This window comes from Haliaeetus albicilla, chromosome 2 (genome assembly GCF_947461875.1).
Source record: "Haliaeetus albicilla chromosome 2, bHalAlb1.1, whole genome shotgun sequence".
Classification (NCBI taxonomy): domain Eukaryota; kingdom Metazoa; phylum Chordata; class Aves; order Accipitriformes; family Accipitridae; genus Haliaeetus; species Haliaeetus albicilla.
The window spans coordinates 14,793,458-14,814,009 of record NC_091484.1 but is presented as its reverse complement, the minus strand read 5'-3'; the positions used below and the strand labels follow the sequence as shown (position 1 = coordinate 14,814,009).

Here is a 20,552-nt window from a genome sequence, read left to right as displayed (position 1 = left end):
TTTGGAACTTTCCCATAGTTTCAGATTTCCATATGTCATGAGGCTGAATTCCCACCATACGTTAACTCCAAATGAATAGAAGGACTCAGACACTCCACATCCCAACCCCTAAAGGGAGGTGTCATATCTGCTCTCTCTGCTGTGCAGCAATGGACAGAGACACTCACAAAACTGTAATTACATTGTGACCTGATCAAAGGCTGATAGCTGGGTTGTTCCAGATGACCTACTGTGTCTGTGCTGTCTTCTGTCTACTCATTTTATTGATTATCTTTAATGGCATTGCCCTGTATTTGCCTTTATTTGCATTGTTGTCTTTCTAAGGATAGAATGAGTGAACCTGTAGTCTGCCTTGAACGAAATCATCAGAGCTGCTAGCAAAGATACTGCTGTGGTGTCTTTGGTAAGAGTCAGGAAAAAAAAACTTTTTTGGAGTCAGGACTAATCTCAGCATTGACAGCTTAAAAGCTCTGCTTTGAGTTGGTACCAGAGAAAAAGCATATTTTGTTTTGATGCAAGAAAATAAATAGATACTACTGGTGCCAGACTAAACGTTCATTTCGGGATATAGGCCTAATTTTTCCATTCCTAGACATTTGACACTACAGTAGTTCCATGAATGTTAGTGAAATGAGTTCTGATTTACACCAATGACAGGATGATTAGAACCAAGACATGTTTAAGCAAGGCAAGTATTCTCTTGAAGTACTGGATTAACAAGGGCACTAAGTGTGAGTGTGGGAGTAATTGAGCAATAAAATGTGTTAGGCAGTGTGTTACTGGGGGATTGTAACACATCTTGGGTGTTGCTGCAAGGCACCTGTTCAGAAGCTGAGTAGCTTTAATTACTTGAGAGACACATGAGGCTGTTCTACTGTCACTACTTCAGCAGGCTGGGAGGCAATTTTCTTTGTACATCCCATTGCCTCAAACCCAAGAAAATGAAAGTAGACAAGTCTTTTAAAAGTGTTTTAGTCCGTTAAAGAGAGCTTTGGAGATTCCCCAGTTTTCTCTCCCCCTGTTTTAGCAAGAAATAGACTGTTTAGTTCAACCCCTTTTCAGTTCAGCTCTACACAGGAGCTGCTTCCCATCTCTCCTGGTGGTGCACTCTTCTGCATGGTTTTCTGCATGCTGCTCCTGTTTAGATGAACTTGATTCTTGTGGTCGCAAGAAAGATCTCTCAAATCTTTGTGTAGTGGTTTATTAGATGGTGGGGGGGTGGGAAGGGTGGGATGTCAGCAGTTCAGAGCACTAGGCCATGACACCAGTAGTGCATCCTCCAAAGCAGAGGTAGTAGATACCCAAGTGGGCAAGCACATATGTTGGGCTCATTTCCTTCCATCCAGTGTCTCAGCACAAGAGTGGACTGATGCCGGTGGCAAGGGCAGGCGGCAGGGACTCATCATCAGCTTTTGCTGTGGTGACATCTGGCAATCCATCAGAAAGCTCTCTGCATTTGTCCAGTCTGTGTAGCCATTTCACATTCTGCCAGCATGTTTTAAATCCACAAGCATTATTAACCTTTTGTATCTATGTGTGTACTTATTTTCAGATTCATTGGTCTCAGATTTCTTGCCACTTCCAGCCATAAACACCTGTCCTCACATGGGCTACTCCTCTTTCTTTAAATTACTGGAGTAATGTTGTCTTTCACAGCATTAGTCACTTGGATGCATATCATTAGCATAAAAGACTCTTTAAAAATAAGTTTCTAATTAAACGCCAATTTACCAGCTCTCTGCCATACAATTTTCATTCAGCCAGTTTATTTATTAGTTTTGCCATTTGGTTTCCTTGATAGCATTTGTTTTAATATGTCCCATTCTTTCTGAATTAACTGACTTGTTCTCTCTGTCTTAAAGCAACATATTTATATTGACACTTTATTAGAGAAAATTGCAACCTCTTACCAAGAGAGAGCGATTACCTCTTGTATTTTTAAAGTGCATTAAATTAATTTCACGGTGTAATTGAAACCAAGGCAGAGGGCTCATTAATGATTCCTTATCTCTTGATACTCATTTCTTCTTTCTTTAAAATGTGAGTTCTTGCAAATGAAAGAATGGAACTTTAATAACCATTATGAGGTACATTTTTATTTTTTTTTTCCTTTTTTCCTGTGCATGCTGCCTGGGAATGATTTTGCTTGTTCTTAGCAGTAATAGGTAGGCAACAGGTGACCACGCGAAACCCTCCCGGCCTCTTGAGCCCAGGTGATTATCAGTTCAGGAAAAGGAAAACTGTTCAAATTTCCGGAATTCTGAGCAGCTTCATGACTCTTGTTTCATACTTGGTGTGCATGGGAAAATACTTTTATGATTATTCTAACTACAGTTTAAAGGAGGCACTCCTTACAGGGCACTCGTTGTGCACTGAAGTGAATATACACCTGTGCAGAGGGTCATCTGGAGGTCCAAACACCACTTAAGTCTTCATAGGAGCACTTGAGCATGACAGAAGAGCCCCATGGATCCCTTGCTGGCCCTCTGCAGAGACTGAATATCTCCCTGACCATGCATGCAGATGACCTTGCATTTTTTAATTAAAGTAGCTACAGCATTTTCTGGGGCTGATTGTTACACTAGCTCTTAGACATCTGGGTCCTGCTGTTGAAGAAATGATGACACAAAAATGAAAACTAGATTGTGTCAGCCCTCTGTATAGAAGCTTCTGCTGGGTTCAGAGACGTTGCAGAATCGAGCCTCAGTAGCACTGTGTAAAGTCATTCACAGGTCACTAGTAGGGAGGTTCAGAACTTCTCAAGGGCTTTGCAGTTTCCATCAGAACAAACTTGAAGGTCTGTGTGTCATAAACTTGCCTCATTGTGTACAATGCTGGGACCAGTACCATCATTTCGCTCCAGAAAATTTAAATATAGAGAGGAAATCCTATCAGCTTGTGGAAATAATTTCTTCTACTTTAGCCTGATGTGCATAGAATGGCTTACTAGGATGTGAGAGAGTTACATGTGGTTAATATGAAAGGGAGGGGAAAGGAGGGTTGGTTTCTCAGTTTCGGGATGGATTTAATTTTTGTAGGTATGTTCCTCTCCCAGTGCTGCATGGTTATATTCCTATGTAGCTATGACTTCCTCAACCAAGAATTATTTCAACTACACATCAGGGCAGCTGTAATGATGCTGGGGCAAAAAGGTACTGGGATTACTGTGAAGTTCGAATGCCTTTAAGATTGAGAGAAAGAAATGGTCCTGTTTTTTTGTAGTGCATCAGCACTGAAAAAGGGAACTTCCTGGGAGTGCTTAACAGTCTCGAGACCTCAGAAATGAACCTGGGTCCAAAAGGTGACCAGTGAAATCATGGGGGTGAGATTGCAAAAAAACAATGGAAAATGAGGAGGAAAAAAATTCCTACTTTTCACACACTGTTTTGCTGCATATGAAAACTGTTCATTTAATAGGTCTTGCTCCCTCAAATTCATTTAAGAGGTCTCTGTTGTTTTCTGAAATATATTCTGGGTTTGTAGACAGATAATGTAATTTTTAAACAGATCTAATCCCACTTCAAATCTGTTTGTTATTGCATTTTGTCTTCTGATACACTGGAATGTTATTCCTTTGACAGGTTTATTCTGTTTTGTGCTATTTATTTCAGAGGATTTTATCCCACTTTTTAAGTTGGATGCATGAAAACATTGGTTTTTTTCTTCTTTTCCCCTGAACAAATCTCTGCCTTCTAAAAGTTATTTTTTAGCACAAGTTTGTGTATCACCATAATTAATTGTTAACAACAGACACACATTGCTCTTACTGAAAAATATTCCCCACTGAGAAGATGACTCAAACTTCCCGGCATGTGGATGCCCACTTAACCCAGTGAGCATCTTTATTTTCACCAAATTTGGTATCAAGACTTAATAAGAGGGATTTAAAATGTTGACTTTAGGGGCTTCTTTAACCCAGGGAGCTATGGAACCAACTTTGAATTCGTGAAGAACCTGGTCCAAAAGTGGATGAGGCCACAGTGAACTCAGTTTGATAGCCTCAGCCCTGTTTATAGAGAACATTTTCTACTCTAAAGCTCTGCTGTGCTGACAGACCCTAATCTTGGGCTCCCCAATTAAATAAACAGTGGGAGGGGAGAGACTGGGAGAGGCACAGGGTTTAAGGTAAAATTTGGGATACATTAGCAACAGCAGACTGAAAATACCACCTCTGTAATTCAAAGCATCCACTGCTGGGATACACTGGTCACTTCAGAAAAGAAGGGTCTTTAGAAAAAGCAGAATAAAATCGATTATCGCTGTGTGAGCCAAGTCCTCCTGGAATCAAAGCACTCATGGATTTACCTGGAGTGCTATGGAGGCTGCTGTCCCCTTACAACACCTGCCTGGTGTGAAAGGATGCTGTTGGCCATGTGTCATGGCTGTGGCTGGTAGGTTGTGCAGTCACCTTTGCTTGCAGATGAACCAGTAGTCAGGCAAAGGAGGGGAATTAAAAAACAGAGGCAGTAGTTGGACATTAAAGCCAGAAGTGAAGGTCAAATCAGAAAGGATTTGTTTTGGTTTATTTAGTTTTTACACAAGGAGCAATGCATGATGACTTACTTGTGAAATTCAGAGTTGGTTTTTTTCCCCCTCTCTTCTGCTTGAAGGTTTGCAGGTAGAACTGTCTGAATGCCCCTGAAGCCTTCTGCACAGGGGCTGAGAGATGGGGCAGTCACAGGTGGAGAAGCAGGAGGAGGGCTCTTACATTTTAGAGGACAGCTGTGTGGCATGTTCCTAACGTTCATACGCTTACAGCAACTTATTTGGGTAGTCAGTATTTCTTCTCCATTTCCTGATATCTGGAGATGCTTTCTAAAGTGTGTCAGCCACTGGTCAGGTACTGTGGATCACTTTAAAAGTTTTTCATAAACAGATTATCATTGTCAGTGTCCTTAAATAGCACTTCCAAAGGCATGACAAACCCAAGGCTATTACAAATACATTATGCCTCTGTTTCCTTAAATAGATTTTTTTCAATGAGCCTATATTCAGAAACAGGGTTATTATTAATGCATTAGCTTCTCAGTTTCTTCCAGGAACTGGACATTTAAAAAACTATATGGTAGCATTAAGATATGTGACAATGTCACAAGAGAGGTAAGTGTGAAAGAGACTGTTTCGTAATAACCACTGTAGAGGAAAAGAAAAATCTTCATTCAAGACATGCCTGAAAGTGCTGCTTCAACTTGGCAAAGTACAGAAAGTTTCCCAGTATTTTATGCAGCACACATAGAGCGTGTATACACAGACTTCCTAATGCATTGGCCATATGACTTCCTTTTTACTGTAAAATGGTGAGTATCCTCCTTTGCATGCTGCTGAGTCAGCTCGAGGGTGAAGTTTTATCAGGCACGGTTTTTGTAGGCCACCGTGGTACTTAAAGCGCCTTTGGCCAGCCAGGCTTGAAAGGTGGCCTGATTTCAATTTAATACTGACCCCTGGACTTTGCTCACTGTTTTTTTAATTTCTGCAGCTGGTGTGGCTGTGATTTTGAATGATAACCATGATAAGAGCAGAGTAACTGCTTAGAGGGGACTGGCTGGTGCAAAGATTAATTAGTTTTTGTTTGTAGGTTGTGATGTGTCTATTATACATCCATAGCATTGTTGTGCACTCTAAAGTTTTTGCCTGTATTAGTCAAAATATTGATCTCCCTGTGTCTGTTTAAGACCATACAAAAATTATCACATGTGTAAATTTGTACTTGTGATAATGGGAATTTTACTTGTTTTCCATTTTTATAATTTCAAGCTAGTTTCTAAGTAGCTCTGCAAAAGTGGAGACTTAAAATGGAAACGTGCTATCACCCTCTGAACCATTGCATCACTTGTAGGCATCATAACAGCTGCTCTTTATCTGAGCTCTTCCTTCAAGTAAATGTAATAACCTTTCTCATTCTTGGGGGTCATATATCTGCCTTTAGCACAAATTAAGTGCTTCTGTTCTGAAGAGAGAGGAAGAAAAACAGGAGGAGAAAAGAAAAGCCTTTGTGGTGGATTTGCCTGGAATCTCCAGAATCAATTATTCTCTTACTGCTATTTTTTAATTCTCATTCAGTTTAGTAATGCTAATCTTGATTCCTCACTGTGTGTTTACCCTCATCCTCCTACAGATTCAACCTGTATGCCTCATAATCCCTCATATAAATTCTGGTCGGTCTTTCTCTTCAGGACTGCTTTGTTTTGCTGCTCTCTCCGCTTAGAATATGGTTGGAAGCTTTTGGCGCTCATCATTCTTTCCATTCCTTTTGAGCTTTTTTAAAGAAATGAGAATGTCTCATTGTAGTCTTAAGCCTGTGCTGTTTGCAGTCTTCAATAACTGGAGGTGGAAAATTGGTATGGTGACGTTATATGTAGTGATACTGTTGATGGTATTCAATTTTTTTAAATGGATTACAACAAAGAAATAGCCAAAGTGGAATCTGTCTTTCAGATTTGATGAGCTGTTTCACTTTGTTGGCTTACGATACGCAGAAGCACCGGCATCATGCATAGCTTTTTTTAGTCCCAGTGCTCTGGTATACACTGCTGAAGGTTGCAAACTAGTCTGTCTTGCACAGCCCATGAACATGGCCAGCTCACGCAAAGGGCTGTTGCTGGGCAGTGCTGGCTAACAGGTATTCTGGATCAAGATGTAAAGCAGTGCCCTTCCACCTTTATCTTAACGTTATCATTCTTAGAGGTACCTGTCTGCCCCTGTGTTTGTGTATCGGAGACTATGTTTCAGAGGTATAGATATAATCAGGATCTGAAAACATAAGGGAAAACATTTCTACATGCAGAGATGTTTTAATCATATGTAGGCCACTCGCGTAGAAAGCACCATAAAAAAAAAAAAAAAAAGAAAAGGAAATCATGTTTACAAGTGATTTGAGAATAACTGTCTTTTGAAAATAAGCCTCTAGGTCTATTAGGAAATTTTACATTCAGCATGCTGCCTGGCCATTATGTGCTACAAAGAAATTACTCTGATTGAGCAGCTCATTTTAACTCATAATGACTTTGAACCCATTATTCTTCTTTAATTTTTCTGAGTTAAATAATATTTTGAAGTAATTTTTCTGATTGGTTTTTGTTTCAAGAGTGACTTTCTCTCTGAAGAAGTTGTGTTCTCGGGTGTTACAAATTTGAAACCAAACCTAGTCTTTGCCAGCCTGACTTGGCCCCTTTCTGGGTCTTTCCCATCGTCTGGCCGTGGCTGAACCTCCCATTACTTGTGTTGCTTCTCTCATTTTGTCCCTCCCTCATTTACACTTGCACTGCCTTTTTCTTGCCCCCGGGTATTTGACCCAGCTCTCCTTAGGCCATTTTGTTTGCTTTCTCTTCTCCGCCTGTTGTGGTATCAGATGCTTCTCTGTCCTGTGCAGTGACACAGCTACTGATGATTGTGGTACCACTTCCATTGCAGGACTTTGCTCTTTATGCCTTGCCAGTTGGAAATCTCACATAAATACCTGTCTTTGCCTCCTGTCTACGGCACTTTTGAATTCTTTTTCCTGTTAGTTACATTTTTTTAATGCAATATTGTAATTGCTGCTTTAAATAAAGAATGTTTCAAATTACAGTTTGTGAAATAGGTTTTATAGAAAAAGCATGTATTATCAGTCCTGCTTAGCTACATGCACTCAATAATCATTCTTCCCTGGATGTTCTTCAGTGTGTTGCCTCCACAGAGAAGGTCACTTCATATCTAGTGGCTTATTGTTTTCAAATAATATATCTGTGCACAAATTGCTGGGTGAAAGATTGCCATGGTATCTTTCACTTAGCTGCCGTTGCTGTTTCTCCCTTCGTCCCTCCTGTCTCCAACTGTGAGAGGTTGCATGGTCTGATGGAATTGTCACAGGGTGTCAGTCCAGAAATGTCAGTCCTCAGCTGTGCTGTTGGGTACCTGTGATGCCAAAGGCATATCCTTAATCTTTCCAGATCTGTAAAGTAAATAACATAATTTATTACTTACCTTGCATGATCATTAAGAGGATTTAAAGTACATATGAATATTGCTCTAGGAGTGTATAGCACTACATATGAATGCTTGCTGGTAAGTGGATTATTTTTCACTTTCTTAGCACTTTGAGAATGTTCTCCTCTTCAGTTATGACTGGCAAAAACTTGAGTTTAGGCTGTTGGAATCACTTGCAAACCATCTTCCAGCTCAAAGTAGCTAAACAGAAACACTTTCAGCTGAAGAAGTGTTCTGGAAGATTTAACTCTGGAGTACAAATGGCAGCCCTCTATACCGAAATTAATTTTTAATTTCAAAATTCTTGTCCTTAAGTTATCAGCCCCTGCAGGGCCAGCTTTAACCATAATCAGAAGCAAGGGGGAATTTAAAAGGTTTAAAGCCACAAGGAGCTGGCACAATAAGAAACCACACTTCCAGTAGCTGCACCTTACTGAACCACTCTGGAATTTAGGTATCTATGAAGCCACAGCAGGATAGCTGGATTAGACCTTAATCAAAACCTTAATTAAACCCTCAGTGCTTGATGATCCATAAACCTGACTTGTGGGCTGATGAGGTGGACGACTCTAGGGAAAAAACCATTTGCCCCTGCTCTGCTCTCATTGCATCTCTGCAGTGTCACCAGAACAGTATCTCCCATGAAATGTGCTGCTTGTAATGTGTTCTGTCTTGTTGTAAGATGCTGCATCTGTAGGAATTTTGAAAGGGGTTGAAGGAACAAAGTAAATTAGGTTGATAGGAAAGGACTAAAGTCTTGAAATAGCTATGAATGTAAAACAGAGCGCTGGGTGAATGCTGATGCCTGTGCAAGTCAAATCCATACCACTGGTCAAGCTTCTGGGACAGTGCGTTTTGTACAGCACATAAATGTGTATCTCTGAAAGTAGCAGCCTGGTCTAGTAGATAATACACACATAGGGAGTCAAGGGACCTAGAGTCTTTTCTGGCACTGTCTTCTATCATTTGCCTTCCTTATTAAGAAAGTAAGCTTAGGACATAAAATTGTCCTACTTCATGTTAGTACAGTGTAGTGGGGTCCTGGCCTTAGCAGGGTCTCTGTGTGCCACTGAAATACGCACAGCAATAACAGCGGTGACCTGTTCTGTGTTCTATTATTCCAGTATCCAGCTTCAGTTATGAGGAACAATTTACTCCGGGAAATGGGGTGGAAGAAACCACTAGAAAATATGGTTATAGTTTATTTTCTTTCCCTTTTAATGTCAGCAGTATATAAACATTGTTTTTCAGAAAGAAAAAGGTGGCCCCTCAAGTACAGTAGTGCAGAACTTTCCAAGTGTAATTAAAGATGGTCTGGACTCCTTGGACTTGATGATCTTAAAGGTCTTTTCCAACCTAAATGATTCCATGATTCTATGATTCCAAGACATTTGTATGAAATGGCCATCTGAGCAGTTTTTATGGGCTTCTGTGCTTAAAGGATTTCAGATCTGCCTGCATGCCAGTAAAGGAGAGGAGCAAAACTGAATTCTAAAGTATTACTGTCAGGAGCAGCAGGAGTCATCTTCTGCAAGTACAGTAACAGCTCACAGACCTCCCTCTTCCAGAACAGAAATGTTCTCCTTACCTACAGCTGGTGGTGGTGCAGGTGGGAGTACAAGCAACCATAGTAGATTTAGGCATCTACAAGGAAAATATGCCAGAACGGCAGAAAAACAAAGGGCTTTTGTGGTAATGTTTCATTGCAAAACTTTAAGAATCCAAGACCCAGGAATTTACCAATACTGTCATATCAATTCCTAGGCATTACTAGCTGAGACAACTTACAAATGGTTGGACTAGTAGCCTAAAGGAATTGTTGGCCTTTGCCAAGATAGATAGAAAGAGTTACATAGAAGATTTGAGTGAATCGGTCATCACAGTGTGTAGGTGTCAGGATGGATAATAAGCCTTTATTCTCTCTCTAGAACTGCAGTAGTCTACAATAGGATGAGAAATATCAAATAAAAATACACTGACCGTACATTGCCTGTAGTAACAAGTAACAGCCTGGCAAAATCAAACCAATTTAGTGGATTAGAGGATGGAGTTGACAGCACATTCTTATTTTTTTTTAAACGTGGCTCACAATTTGTGAGGGTATTCAGATGGTACAAAAATGAGAGGGGTCTGACTGTGCTGGTTTTGGTAGAAAACCATTCTCCAACACCTATTATTTAGGGTCATAGGAGTAACTGCAACTCAAGTGAAGGATAATTTGTAGTACTTCTGAGTTTCACTTCAAACAAATAGAGTTTTAGCCATTTTCAGGGAAAAATTGTACCTTTATCATTTACATTGTTGTGTGACAGTGTTGGGATTGCCTGTATGATGGTATATAGCTCACATCTTGGACAGATTTGCTCTAAGATTGTAAGAGATGTTGTCAAATAAAGATGGTAATATGCAACTGATATGTTATTTTATTTTCACACTTGGAAGTCCCAGTAATGCATTTCAGACATGTGAGCACAAGTTACCAGTGAACTCTTAACTGAATGGGAAAATTGGTGGACGCAGCAGAGCAGTAGAATTGTCGTGGACAAAAAGCTGAAAATTACATGTGTGTTTCAAACAGCCAGCAGGTTTGCTTGGTAAATATTGTATTTTGCTGTGGCAAACTAGATTAACAGCTTAGCTGTAGGAAAAGTGAAATCATACTTTTATCACTGCATGTGGTGAGTTTTCTTGTTTTGTATTTATTGTGTCATTGTTCTATATGTACTCTTCAAGATATGATGAGAGAAGAATATAACACTTTACTGCAGATCAGATCCTCATCCCTGGAAGTCCATCAGCTAGGCCCCATTCAGAACATATCAGACAGCCCCACATCCAGTTACATGATTTGATCATGGTAACCATTGGGACTCATCCTTGCAGACAGAGATCTTTTAAAGCATATGCAGTTTACCATGTGGCAAATGGGCAAAAAAGAATAACCCAGTGAGGCTTACCAACATGTGGACTCATTTGAATATTATCTCCCCAAGCAACTGACTTCATGAACAGAAGCAATTCAGCTTTTCCTGAAGGTCAGCAACATAGAGTTGTTAAAAGAGCAAAACATTATGCTCTTGTGATGACAGCACTCTTTCTTCACCTTTGATTCCCTTTTTCTACTGTGTTTAAGCTGTAGAGGAAGACTTGGCTGACTCCAACAGCAAAGGTGAAGCCCAAGATAAGATTGTGATCTCATGTAACATGAATTCATTTAACTTCATCAAATGCAATGGTGATATTTTTAGGAGTATTTAAGTATATCAGGACTATAATAAAGATAGGCTTATTTAGTCTTCAGAGTAGCCACGACTCAGATCTTGTGGGGCTTTCTAAATCAAGCTCAGTGGTTTAAGCTATATCTAGAAAAATTCTGTGCAGCAAGTAGTGAAGTCAGCAGAGCTAAGGCAGATAATAAGCACCATACAAGTAGTCCCAGCAAGAGGGGAGAGGGCGGTATTCTGCAAGGTCCTCAGTTATTGCAGGGGCAAAAGACCCTTAAAGTCAGATCATAACAAGGAAGTAAAAGAAGAAATGCTGTGCAAATAATGTTCCTAAATATGTTTTATTTTTAGATGTGTAGGCTTTACTCTTAAACCCCCAAAAATTTCAAACAGAAATTATGTTGTCTTGCCTGGGCTGCTGAAGAACTCATGCATGGAATACATTAGATGATGGGGGGGGGGGGGAGGGGGGGGGGTGCTCCATGTGTTGGATTAATGCCTGTTATGTGCATAGTTGTAACCATATGTTTACAAAAGCCAGTATAGTGAGAAATCCAAATCTGTTCTGATTTTAGAAGAAAAAAAGTTTCTGCAAGTAGTGTTATGGGATATGTTACTGCAAACTTTTACATTTGTTATTTCAATGAGTGAGGATTGCACCTCCACTTAAGCTATTTGAGATGAAAATTGTAACTGCTATTAATTCTCCTCCTTCTGGATATATGCTGAGTGCTTCAGAAGAGTAAGTTACAGTATAATATGGTAAAATATTAGAGTCAGTTGCACTGGGTTTTTACATCCTATTACTTTTCTGAGTTAGCTGTTATTAGCCCTTATTAAAGGTAGATTTGGTTAGATGGACAATTGTCTGTTGCAAGTTGATTGCAAGTATGTTGTTAGGCTTTCAAATGAATATTTAAAGTGGATCACTGCACAATTTTTCTACAAATTCTTTTCTTATCTCCTCCTTCCTCTCCCTCCATCTTTTAAGGAGCTTCCACCCAGAATTCCAATGCAGTGGAACCAGAAAAACAAGTTGACAGTACGGTGAAAATGGCCGGAGTTATAGCTGGTCTTCTGATGTTTGTTATTATCCTCTTGGGAGCAATGCTTACCATCAAGAGAAGGTAAGTTTCTGCTTTGCTTCCATCTTGGACATTCTGGCTAGAGTGTTGTTACTTCAAAAAGAATTGGTAGAGGTAACACATTCTGTTTGTGTTACAGAGGGCAGCAGTTAGTACCTATTTATGTAGTGCTACCACTAAGAAGTTTTAGTCCCAGAAGAGATGCCTGCTGTGGCAGATACTATAAGAGCAACAAAAGAATGCTTGTGACTGCAAAGAGTTAATGATAATTAATTGATAATGAGAAGGGATAGCTCATGAAAAAGCATGGAGAAGTACAAAACGATAATGAGGCAATGGAAGTGGGCATGTAAGCCTGTGCAGGTAGCCTAATAGAAGACAAGAATTCTTTCTTAACAATCAAGAAAAATAATGTCTTAAAATAATGTGATCAAGGATCTTGTTTCCAAGTGAGTCTTGATGAGACATATTTTCACACAGCAATTTCTTTGCAACCAGTGTTCAGTTGGAATATTACAACTTGCTGAGGGTTAGAATCTTTCCAAGAGTTAGCTTTGGTTTACAGGGGAATGAAACTTGGAAAAATCATGTATGGTAATGAAATTTGTTCAAACAGTTAATTTTGTGTGATTTTCTTTGGACCATTTGCACTTACACTTTGAAGTAGACTATTGTAGTTGCTACTGTTTGAAGAGCTCCACGTTTACAGTCCAATATACTGATTCAGAAAACCACTTAGGCAAGAGATTGTCTTGAGAAAAGGATGTATTATGTATATATTTTTACCAGTCATGTTTCTGAAGTGAGCCCTACTTTTCAACAGTAATTTGATTCTAAATGAAACAGGAGCTAGGTAGCCTGGCAGCCCCTTGTCTATGGTACAGGTGGCATTACATGTGAGAGCCTTGATGATTTTACTTGGGCTGTTGCAGGGAGTGCAGCTTTTCAAAGCAAAGTTTTGCTCCTTTGAGATCTCTTATCTCTATGACAGTCAGGCGTTTTCTGAAAATAAGAGCAGCAGTTAAATCTAGATATGATCTCCCCTATCTTGATTCAGAGCACATATGCAAATGGAATAACTATGCTACAGATGCTGGAGTGCAGGGCTGCTATTCAGAAGGACTTTGAGAGGCTGGAGAAATGAGCTGATGGGATCCTCGTGAAGTTTAGCAAAAGCAAAGTCCTGCATCTGGGGTGGAGTAACCCCATGCAACAATACAGGCGGGTTTGCAGAAAAGGCCCTGGAGGTCTTGGTGGACAAATTGAACACAAGTCAGCAATCTGCCTTTGCAGCAAAGAAGGTCAGCTGCATCGTGGGCGGCGTTAGCAAGAGTGTAGCCAGAAGGTTGAGGCAAGTGATTATTCCCTTCTGTTTGCCATTGGTGAGATTGCTCTGGGCATAGTGTCCAGTTTGGGGATCCTCAGTACAAGAAAGGCACTGATATGTTAGAACAAGTCCAGAGGAGGGTCACCAAGATGGTTCGGAGGTGGAGAATCTCCATCCTTGGAGAAATTAAAAACTTGACTTGGACAAGGCCCTGAGGGACTTGCTGCAAGTGAAACGGGTTTAAGCAGGAGGTTGGACTAGCTGTCCTTTGAGTAGCCTTTGCAAACGATGTAATTCTACAAAACTGATCGCATGTGTACTGACTCCTGTGAAATCCTGTTGAACTAACTGAAGGTGTGGGCAATCTAGATTTTTAATCCAATTTTTGTGGTGTGTAAGCATTTCAGATTTTATGGGCAAATGTATATGTGTTTTGTGGTGACATCTACTGCACTTTTGTTCAATGTTAGGCCCAAACAGTATAGATGTCACTGATTCCAGTCCCCTGGGAGCTTTTCACTTCATAAGCCGGAAAAAAAAAAATCATATGCGTCCAATGAAAAACAGAAAAAGGGTTTCAGGAAAAATTGAGCTGGGTTTCTGGTTTGGTTAATGTCTAGCCCTCATCCATTCCTGTTACCTTTCTAAAAGCTCTTCAAGAAAAACTTTTATTGTCAGCTTGAAAGATAAAACTTATAAGGGAAAGCTATCAGAGCAATGCCACATCTGAACATACTGGTGTATTTCACAAGCTATTTAAAGTTCATAGCATTTCTGTCTTATAATGTATCATTATTATTATTATTATTATTAATCATGTATATTGCTAGGCAAAAAAGAAACAATGATTTTTCATGATGACCACAAATTCTTTATTTGAGGACAGTTTTTCTGTGGTGTAGCCTGCCAACAGTTAAGTCAGAGAGGTAAGGATATTCTTATGAGGCAATATACTTTCAATATTAAGGAGGTAGTATTTGTAATCTCTGTATTTTCTCAAATATGGAATTAAAAGTACAAGATGGGAGGGACTTGGATGATTAGGCAGTTTGTCAGTGGATGTACACTTACAAATGCTTCAGTGGCAATGAAGGAAGACAGTAAAACACATGATGGTTGTTCCTGTGTGAGAGATGTCTTCAATAGATTCTGATCAAAAAGGAAATCCAAAAGTCAAATCTTTGTTGCAGTAGAGTAGGTTCATTTTCAGGATTTTCACAAACAGTGCCGACCCCCTATCTGCATGCCGTAGGTCAGAATTTCCATAAATCTCCATAATTAGTGTTTTCATTTTATTTTCAGTCAGTTATATGTGTGGTAGAATATCTCACTACTTTGTTCACCAAAGGCCATTTTTTCCTATTTTCAGATTCCACATCAAACTCATTTTCCCAAACAGTCTACCACGTCTTTCGAAATGTAAATGTGGGACTTTTGCTATTAAACACTGTGATTGCTGCCAATCTATTTTTTGTATAAATTTGAGAACAGTTAGGAAATTTCTCAGGGGTAGAATTATGGGCAAGTACGGTTTTTTTCTCCATCACTGTGGAAGAATTCTTCATTGTTCTCATTCTGATGAATGCATTGATATGGAGATATCTTGATACATATCAATGATTCAATATCTTTGCTTAATCTTCTGTCTTCCACGGGAAACTGGAAAACCAGCAAAAGGCCAAGTTATCAATATGTAGGAATCTTTCAAAAAAAAAGTAGAAATTTACAGTTTATTTAGATTATCACATTTTTTGCTTTTGTTTGTTTTTAAATGGACTCTACATATTTTCTGCATAATATAACAAACTTTTATTAGAGATCAGGAGGAAACTTAGTGACTGTATTATTGTTTAGTTAACAGGTATATAAAATCAATGGATTTTAGCTTAATTTTTTTTTTCTGATGTATTTTTAACTCAGATAAGTAAATGATGGGGAGATCTATCATGACCCAGCTTTTTCCAATATTTGATTTTTCTGATGTTTCCACTGTCATGACTGCTGCAATATAAGTTGATATCTCATAGACAGAGAAACACAGACAAACCCAGAATCAAAAATACTCGTAATGCAGAGCAAGTAGAGACTGGAGACTGAGGACCTTTTTGCTTGATATAAAATTTCCCAAGCTAGTGCTGACCTGAGCTGGCCCCCTAACACAGTGCACATGTTCCTCTGTGGAACTAGCCTGGTTCCAAAAGCAGCAATGTTTAGTGAATTTGGGTGTGATGTCCCATGGACAGAACTTTGATGTACTTGGTTTTGCCATAGGCTCTGTTAACCTGGGCATCTTTTTTCCAAAATCAAAATTAGAAAGGATGTGAGTGGGAGTACTAGAAATACAAATTCTCCCCTCTTTCTTTCTAGAGCTGGAAAGCTACATTTTCCTCTGTGTCATTCCTCTCTTAGTGCAAACAGCCAAAATCACCACAGTCTGTATCTCTCTGCCTGTTTGATGTCTTTTGCAAGGTTACCCACTGGCATACACACTATTATAAGAAATAAACTGGGTCATCGACTTTAAATTCTTTTCCCATTTAGAAGCTATAACAGTGCAGAAAGAGGTTTTGGAGGCTTGCTCTCTCTAGGTCTGTGTAGCACACCTCCAACATCACTGAGAAACCTGCTGATTGCATCAGTTCAGGGTCTCCCTTGAATGGGCACCACCAGTCACGTCCAATTGAGGCTTGGAGCTGCATATGCACAAGTGTTCCCTGAAGATGAACTTAAGCCTGTCAGGCTCATTTCATTTGTAAACTAATGCGGAGTGGGACCAGCTTTTATAAAAGGAAAGGCTGCTTTGGACCATAGATTGATTTGAACTTCTGGAGGAGCACAGCTGAAAGCTCACACTTGTCTGAGAGAACAGTTTAACAGCAAAGTTCTTTTTCTATTTTACAAACAGAAATGTTAGGAGCCAAAGCTCTTGCATTCAGTTTTTGCATTAACCTTACTTTAGAAAGAGTTCCCCTTTTCAGTTCACTAAGGCTAATGCCTCAGTGTCCAAGACAGCATCATCTTGCAAGGCAACAATGCAGAAAAATAACTTAATTAGACAAACTTGAGGCATTTTCTTCAAATGGAGCTGGGAAATATCACAGTGACATTTGTTCATGGTCCGGGGCATCGTAGTTTATTGGTAATAGGCACAGTCATGGATTTCCTGAATGAAGCATTTTGTTAACCAATGCAAAGAACAAAGGAAGGAGAGAGATTAGATGAGACGGAAACACTAGGAGAAAGCAGACACTGGTTTGAGATTAGGATTAGGCAGATCATCAGAAGCTGCTTTTTGTTTCTGTGAGATGCACCAAATCAGCATACTTTTCCAAACCTTTCATATGCAAGGCATGAGCAAGTGTTGCCCAGTTGCTCATAGTTTCAATAGACCATATTGCAAAAACTCTAGCGGCTTGTAAATTTCTGGGGGCTGCCAATATTTTACGGGGTTTAGTCAGATATGTGAAGCTAAATTAAGCCATGCAGAATGTTTATGCAGTGGAAAATTTGGGTTTGACTTTACATTTGTTATCTAAAAGTTTTAGTTGAACCCTAGGGTTGCCTGAAGTCTGCTAAAGTTTCTGTATGTCTATATCTATGTAAAAAATGTGTGTGTGTTTGTGTATATACATTTCTGTTTTAAATATGACTCTCTTACATGTGAAGATCCTAGAGCTGCAAACATGTAACTCATGTAGCTAGTGGGTTCCCAAAACGAAGGAAACAGATTTTGTTAATGGTTTTCATTTTAGATAATACCTCATTTTTATTGTGTCAAAACATTGATAATTCTCGAAGGAGCTTGTTTGTCCTTAATATTAGTTAAATACTTTTGTGTAATAGAGATTGCAGGACTAGTTAGTCAAAACAAGCTGAAACAAGAAAAACAAGATATTTGTAAACTTCTTTTCTGGAGAAAATACCCTGTGACTTTACCCCCCAAAAGGATTAGATTTTGGTCAGTTCTGATTTCATTTGGACAGTTTTAACTCCAGTGTAATCGTGACTTGCATTTCCCTGGAGTGAAGAATGTGACACACTTCAGGCTTGTGCATTTGAGCAGACAAAGCCTCTACTGACCCCTTTAAATATACGACTGAATAAATAGGATCAGACAGCCTGTCATGGGTGCACTGTAAATAAGTTCTTTAAACTGCTGTTGGTAGCAAAAAAGGAGATTTGGGGCTATGTAGGGTCTAGGATTAGTTCTTTCTATGAAAATTCAGCTCCTTATTCTGGATTAGAACTTAGGTTGTTACCTTAAACTAATTAAATAAAACCCCAAAGCCTCTTGAGCAGAGCATACCCAAGCTATAGGATAGAACTAAGAAAGGGATATTTGCTTCAGTGACCCGTGTCCCTTCTGTGTCCATATTTAAGGTGGATGACAGGCAGGGTTTTCAGGTTGTGTGATGCATTCTAGGATCAGGTCATGTTTTTAGTGATCTGCAACCCTGACAAATGTTGGCAGTTAGTTTTGAAATATTCCTTAGGAATTCCTTATTTTAGGTTGCATATTTTTGGAATATTTGAGCCAAAATGGCCTGTCCAATTCCAAAATGTAATCCTCCTTTTACTTGTCTTCCTTTATTTTCTATCCTTATGGAATAAATCTTTCTGAGCTTTCCTCTGCAGCCTTGAAGGATATGCAGCTTTTTAATGAGAACTAAGAGTCTTGTGTGATCACGTATGTTTGCTGGTCAAGACACGAGAAAAGCAGAAAGTACAGCAAGATGTTCAACGGAATAATTACAGTTGATAGTGCTGTGTGAAACCTGGCACTGGTCTATCAGAGGGGTTGGTTTAATGGAATAATTTGGGGGATGCAGGGGGTTCAGCTGTGTGGGCTCTCATTTTCCACATCCTGCTGATTTTTCCCTTTGTTTAGAGGTTCAGAGGAACTTTGATTTTCACAGTGAAGCTCAGTGGCAATCACTGCACCTTAACTGATGCATTGCTATTGCATGTAGAGTTCCTGGGTTTCAGGAGATAGTAGCATTATGTTAAAAATACATTCAGGTGTACCTTGGAATTGGTGTCATTCAAATAACTTGGCATATATCGGGAATCTGACCAGAATTTCAGGTTTATAGCAAGGGCCACCACCAGGCAAAACATGTCATTTCAGAGTAATCCACTTGAACATCTGCAAGTCGCTGTCCTTTACCCAGTGTGTGCATAGCAAAGAGGACAGTTGTGCACAGAGAGTAACTGCGCTGAATCTGGTTTCCATGTGTGCTTATGAAAGTTGTGTTCAGAGGAACCATAAAAGTGAACACTTGAACCCTGCATTTCTACTTCTAAATGCTTCCTAGTATTTGTAGTATCTTCAAGGATGGGATTTTAAAGTTGTGCAATAGGTTGGAGTTTGCGTTTCATTGTTTTTCCCTGTCTTGACTATAGCTGCTGTTTTCGAGGCTCCCTTGTGCCTTGCTGTAAATCTGTAATAACATGTGCTAGATCTGTTGTGAAACAGCCTTTTCAAAGAAGCCTTTTCCCAGTTGTAAAAGGGAAGACATCACCTCTTAAGTTATAACTGATTGCCAAGGCTCTTTTTGTGGCACTGCTCAAAAACATATCAAAATGTTCTGAAGTGTATTGTTGAAAAACTGTAATAGAAAATGCTTAATCACAGTGATGCAGAAAGCTAATGCATACCCCCAGTGATGATCTATAAATATGTAGTGATGCTTGAATTGTTAATGAACTATTTGCATTTTAGAGTTTGATGAAGCTTGATTTATCATTACACAATTTGCTCATTGTCTTAAGTATTCCAAAATTGTGGTGTTCTTGCATGGTCAATTTGCTATTTATTGTTATTTATATTAATAGCTCTTACATATTTCTTTCGATTCCAAAAATCTCAAAGCACTTCACAGGCAAAGGTAAGTCTCATTACCCATGTTACTGACATGGCAGAGGTGAGGAGATTTATTCATGGTGACAAATGTCAGTAGCAGAAGTGGAAACACAACCTGTGTTTCCTGTCTCCAGTTCAGTATCCATTGCTCACCGATGTATAGCTCCTGAAAAAATTGTAGGAGAATAGTAGCTCAGTACAAGAGGCAGCACAAATACGTCGTATATTGAAAAAAATCCTAGAGTGCATATAAATCTAATTATGTGGTTTTCTTTTTTTCTCCTTTTGGATATTTTGTTCATCTGCCTGGCCGTCAATATTTAGAAGAAATGCATATTCCTACTCCTATTACTTGTAAGTACTTGGCTGGGGATGACCTTTCTTGAGTGTGCTCACTCTGTGGTAATTTTGTGCTTTGTTGTATTCTTTTCTTTTACCAGTTGTTTTTTTGGGTTTGGTTTTTTTTTTTTTTTTACTGTTCCATTTCTCCTTGTCTTTCCAGCAGCTTGTGTTTTATTTTCTCACTTTCACACTGCTATGTTTTCCCTGTTTTACCATTGCATCTATAACTGTGCCTGCAAACACATAAATGTCCACAGATATGTCAGTTACGGTTTGTAGTTCTTCAAATGCTAATGGACAAATACAGAGTGTCCCAACTGCACCTTTTCTAATTGTCCATCATATTTAGCCAGACTGCAGGAAAATGTACACCTGAAAGTTATTGTTAGGAATTTCTCAGCCATGGAAGTAAGCTTTTTATAAAATGTAAGGTTTCTGACAACTAGGACTTGACATTATCTCAGCAAACATCCCTGTTCCTGGAGTTGCCAGGTTCTGAGCGTCAGTTTAGACCATTGGATGATGAAGTGGTTCAGATATTCAGATCTAAATCACCTGTCCAGTCCTAATGACAATGCTGCATAATTAAGGCAGTTGTTAAGGTGCATGAAAATGCTTCACACATCAGTACTTCCAGAGCCATCTGTTGTCTAAAGATTGAGGGGCTGGAAAGTAATCAGGGCCAAGCTGTTTCTGCCATGATAATAGTTGTCTGAGGATTAGGAGGAGGGGGGGACTGGATCACT

The 20,552-nt window shown here is 39.3% G+C and overlaps 1 protein-coding gene across 6 annotated transcripts in view; it reads left to right on the top strand.

Moving 5' to 3' along the window:
* The window catches only part of PTPRT (protein tyrosine phosphatase receptor type T), a 501,782-nt gene that overhangs the window by 411,456 nt on the left and 69,774 nt on the right, over nucleotides 1-20,552 (top strand). For 4 of the 6 annotated variants that reach the window (XM_069807208.1, XM_069807226.1, XM_069807245.1 and 1 more), the window contains exons 14-15: nucleotides 12,181-12,316; nucleotides 19,789-19,818. In XM_069807208.1, the coding sequence (XP_069663309.1) occupies nucleotides 12,181-12,316; nucleotides 19,789-19,818 (166 nt within the window). The remainder of the gene's footprint in view (nucleotides 1-12,180; nucleotides 12,317-19,788; nucleotides 19,819-20,552) is intronic. The other 2 variants (XM_069807237.1, XM_069807218.1) reach the window with 1 other exon arrangement.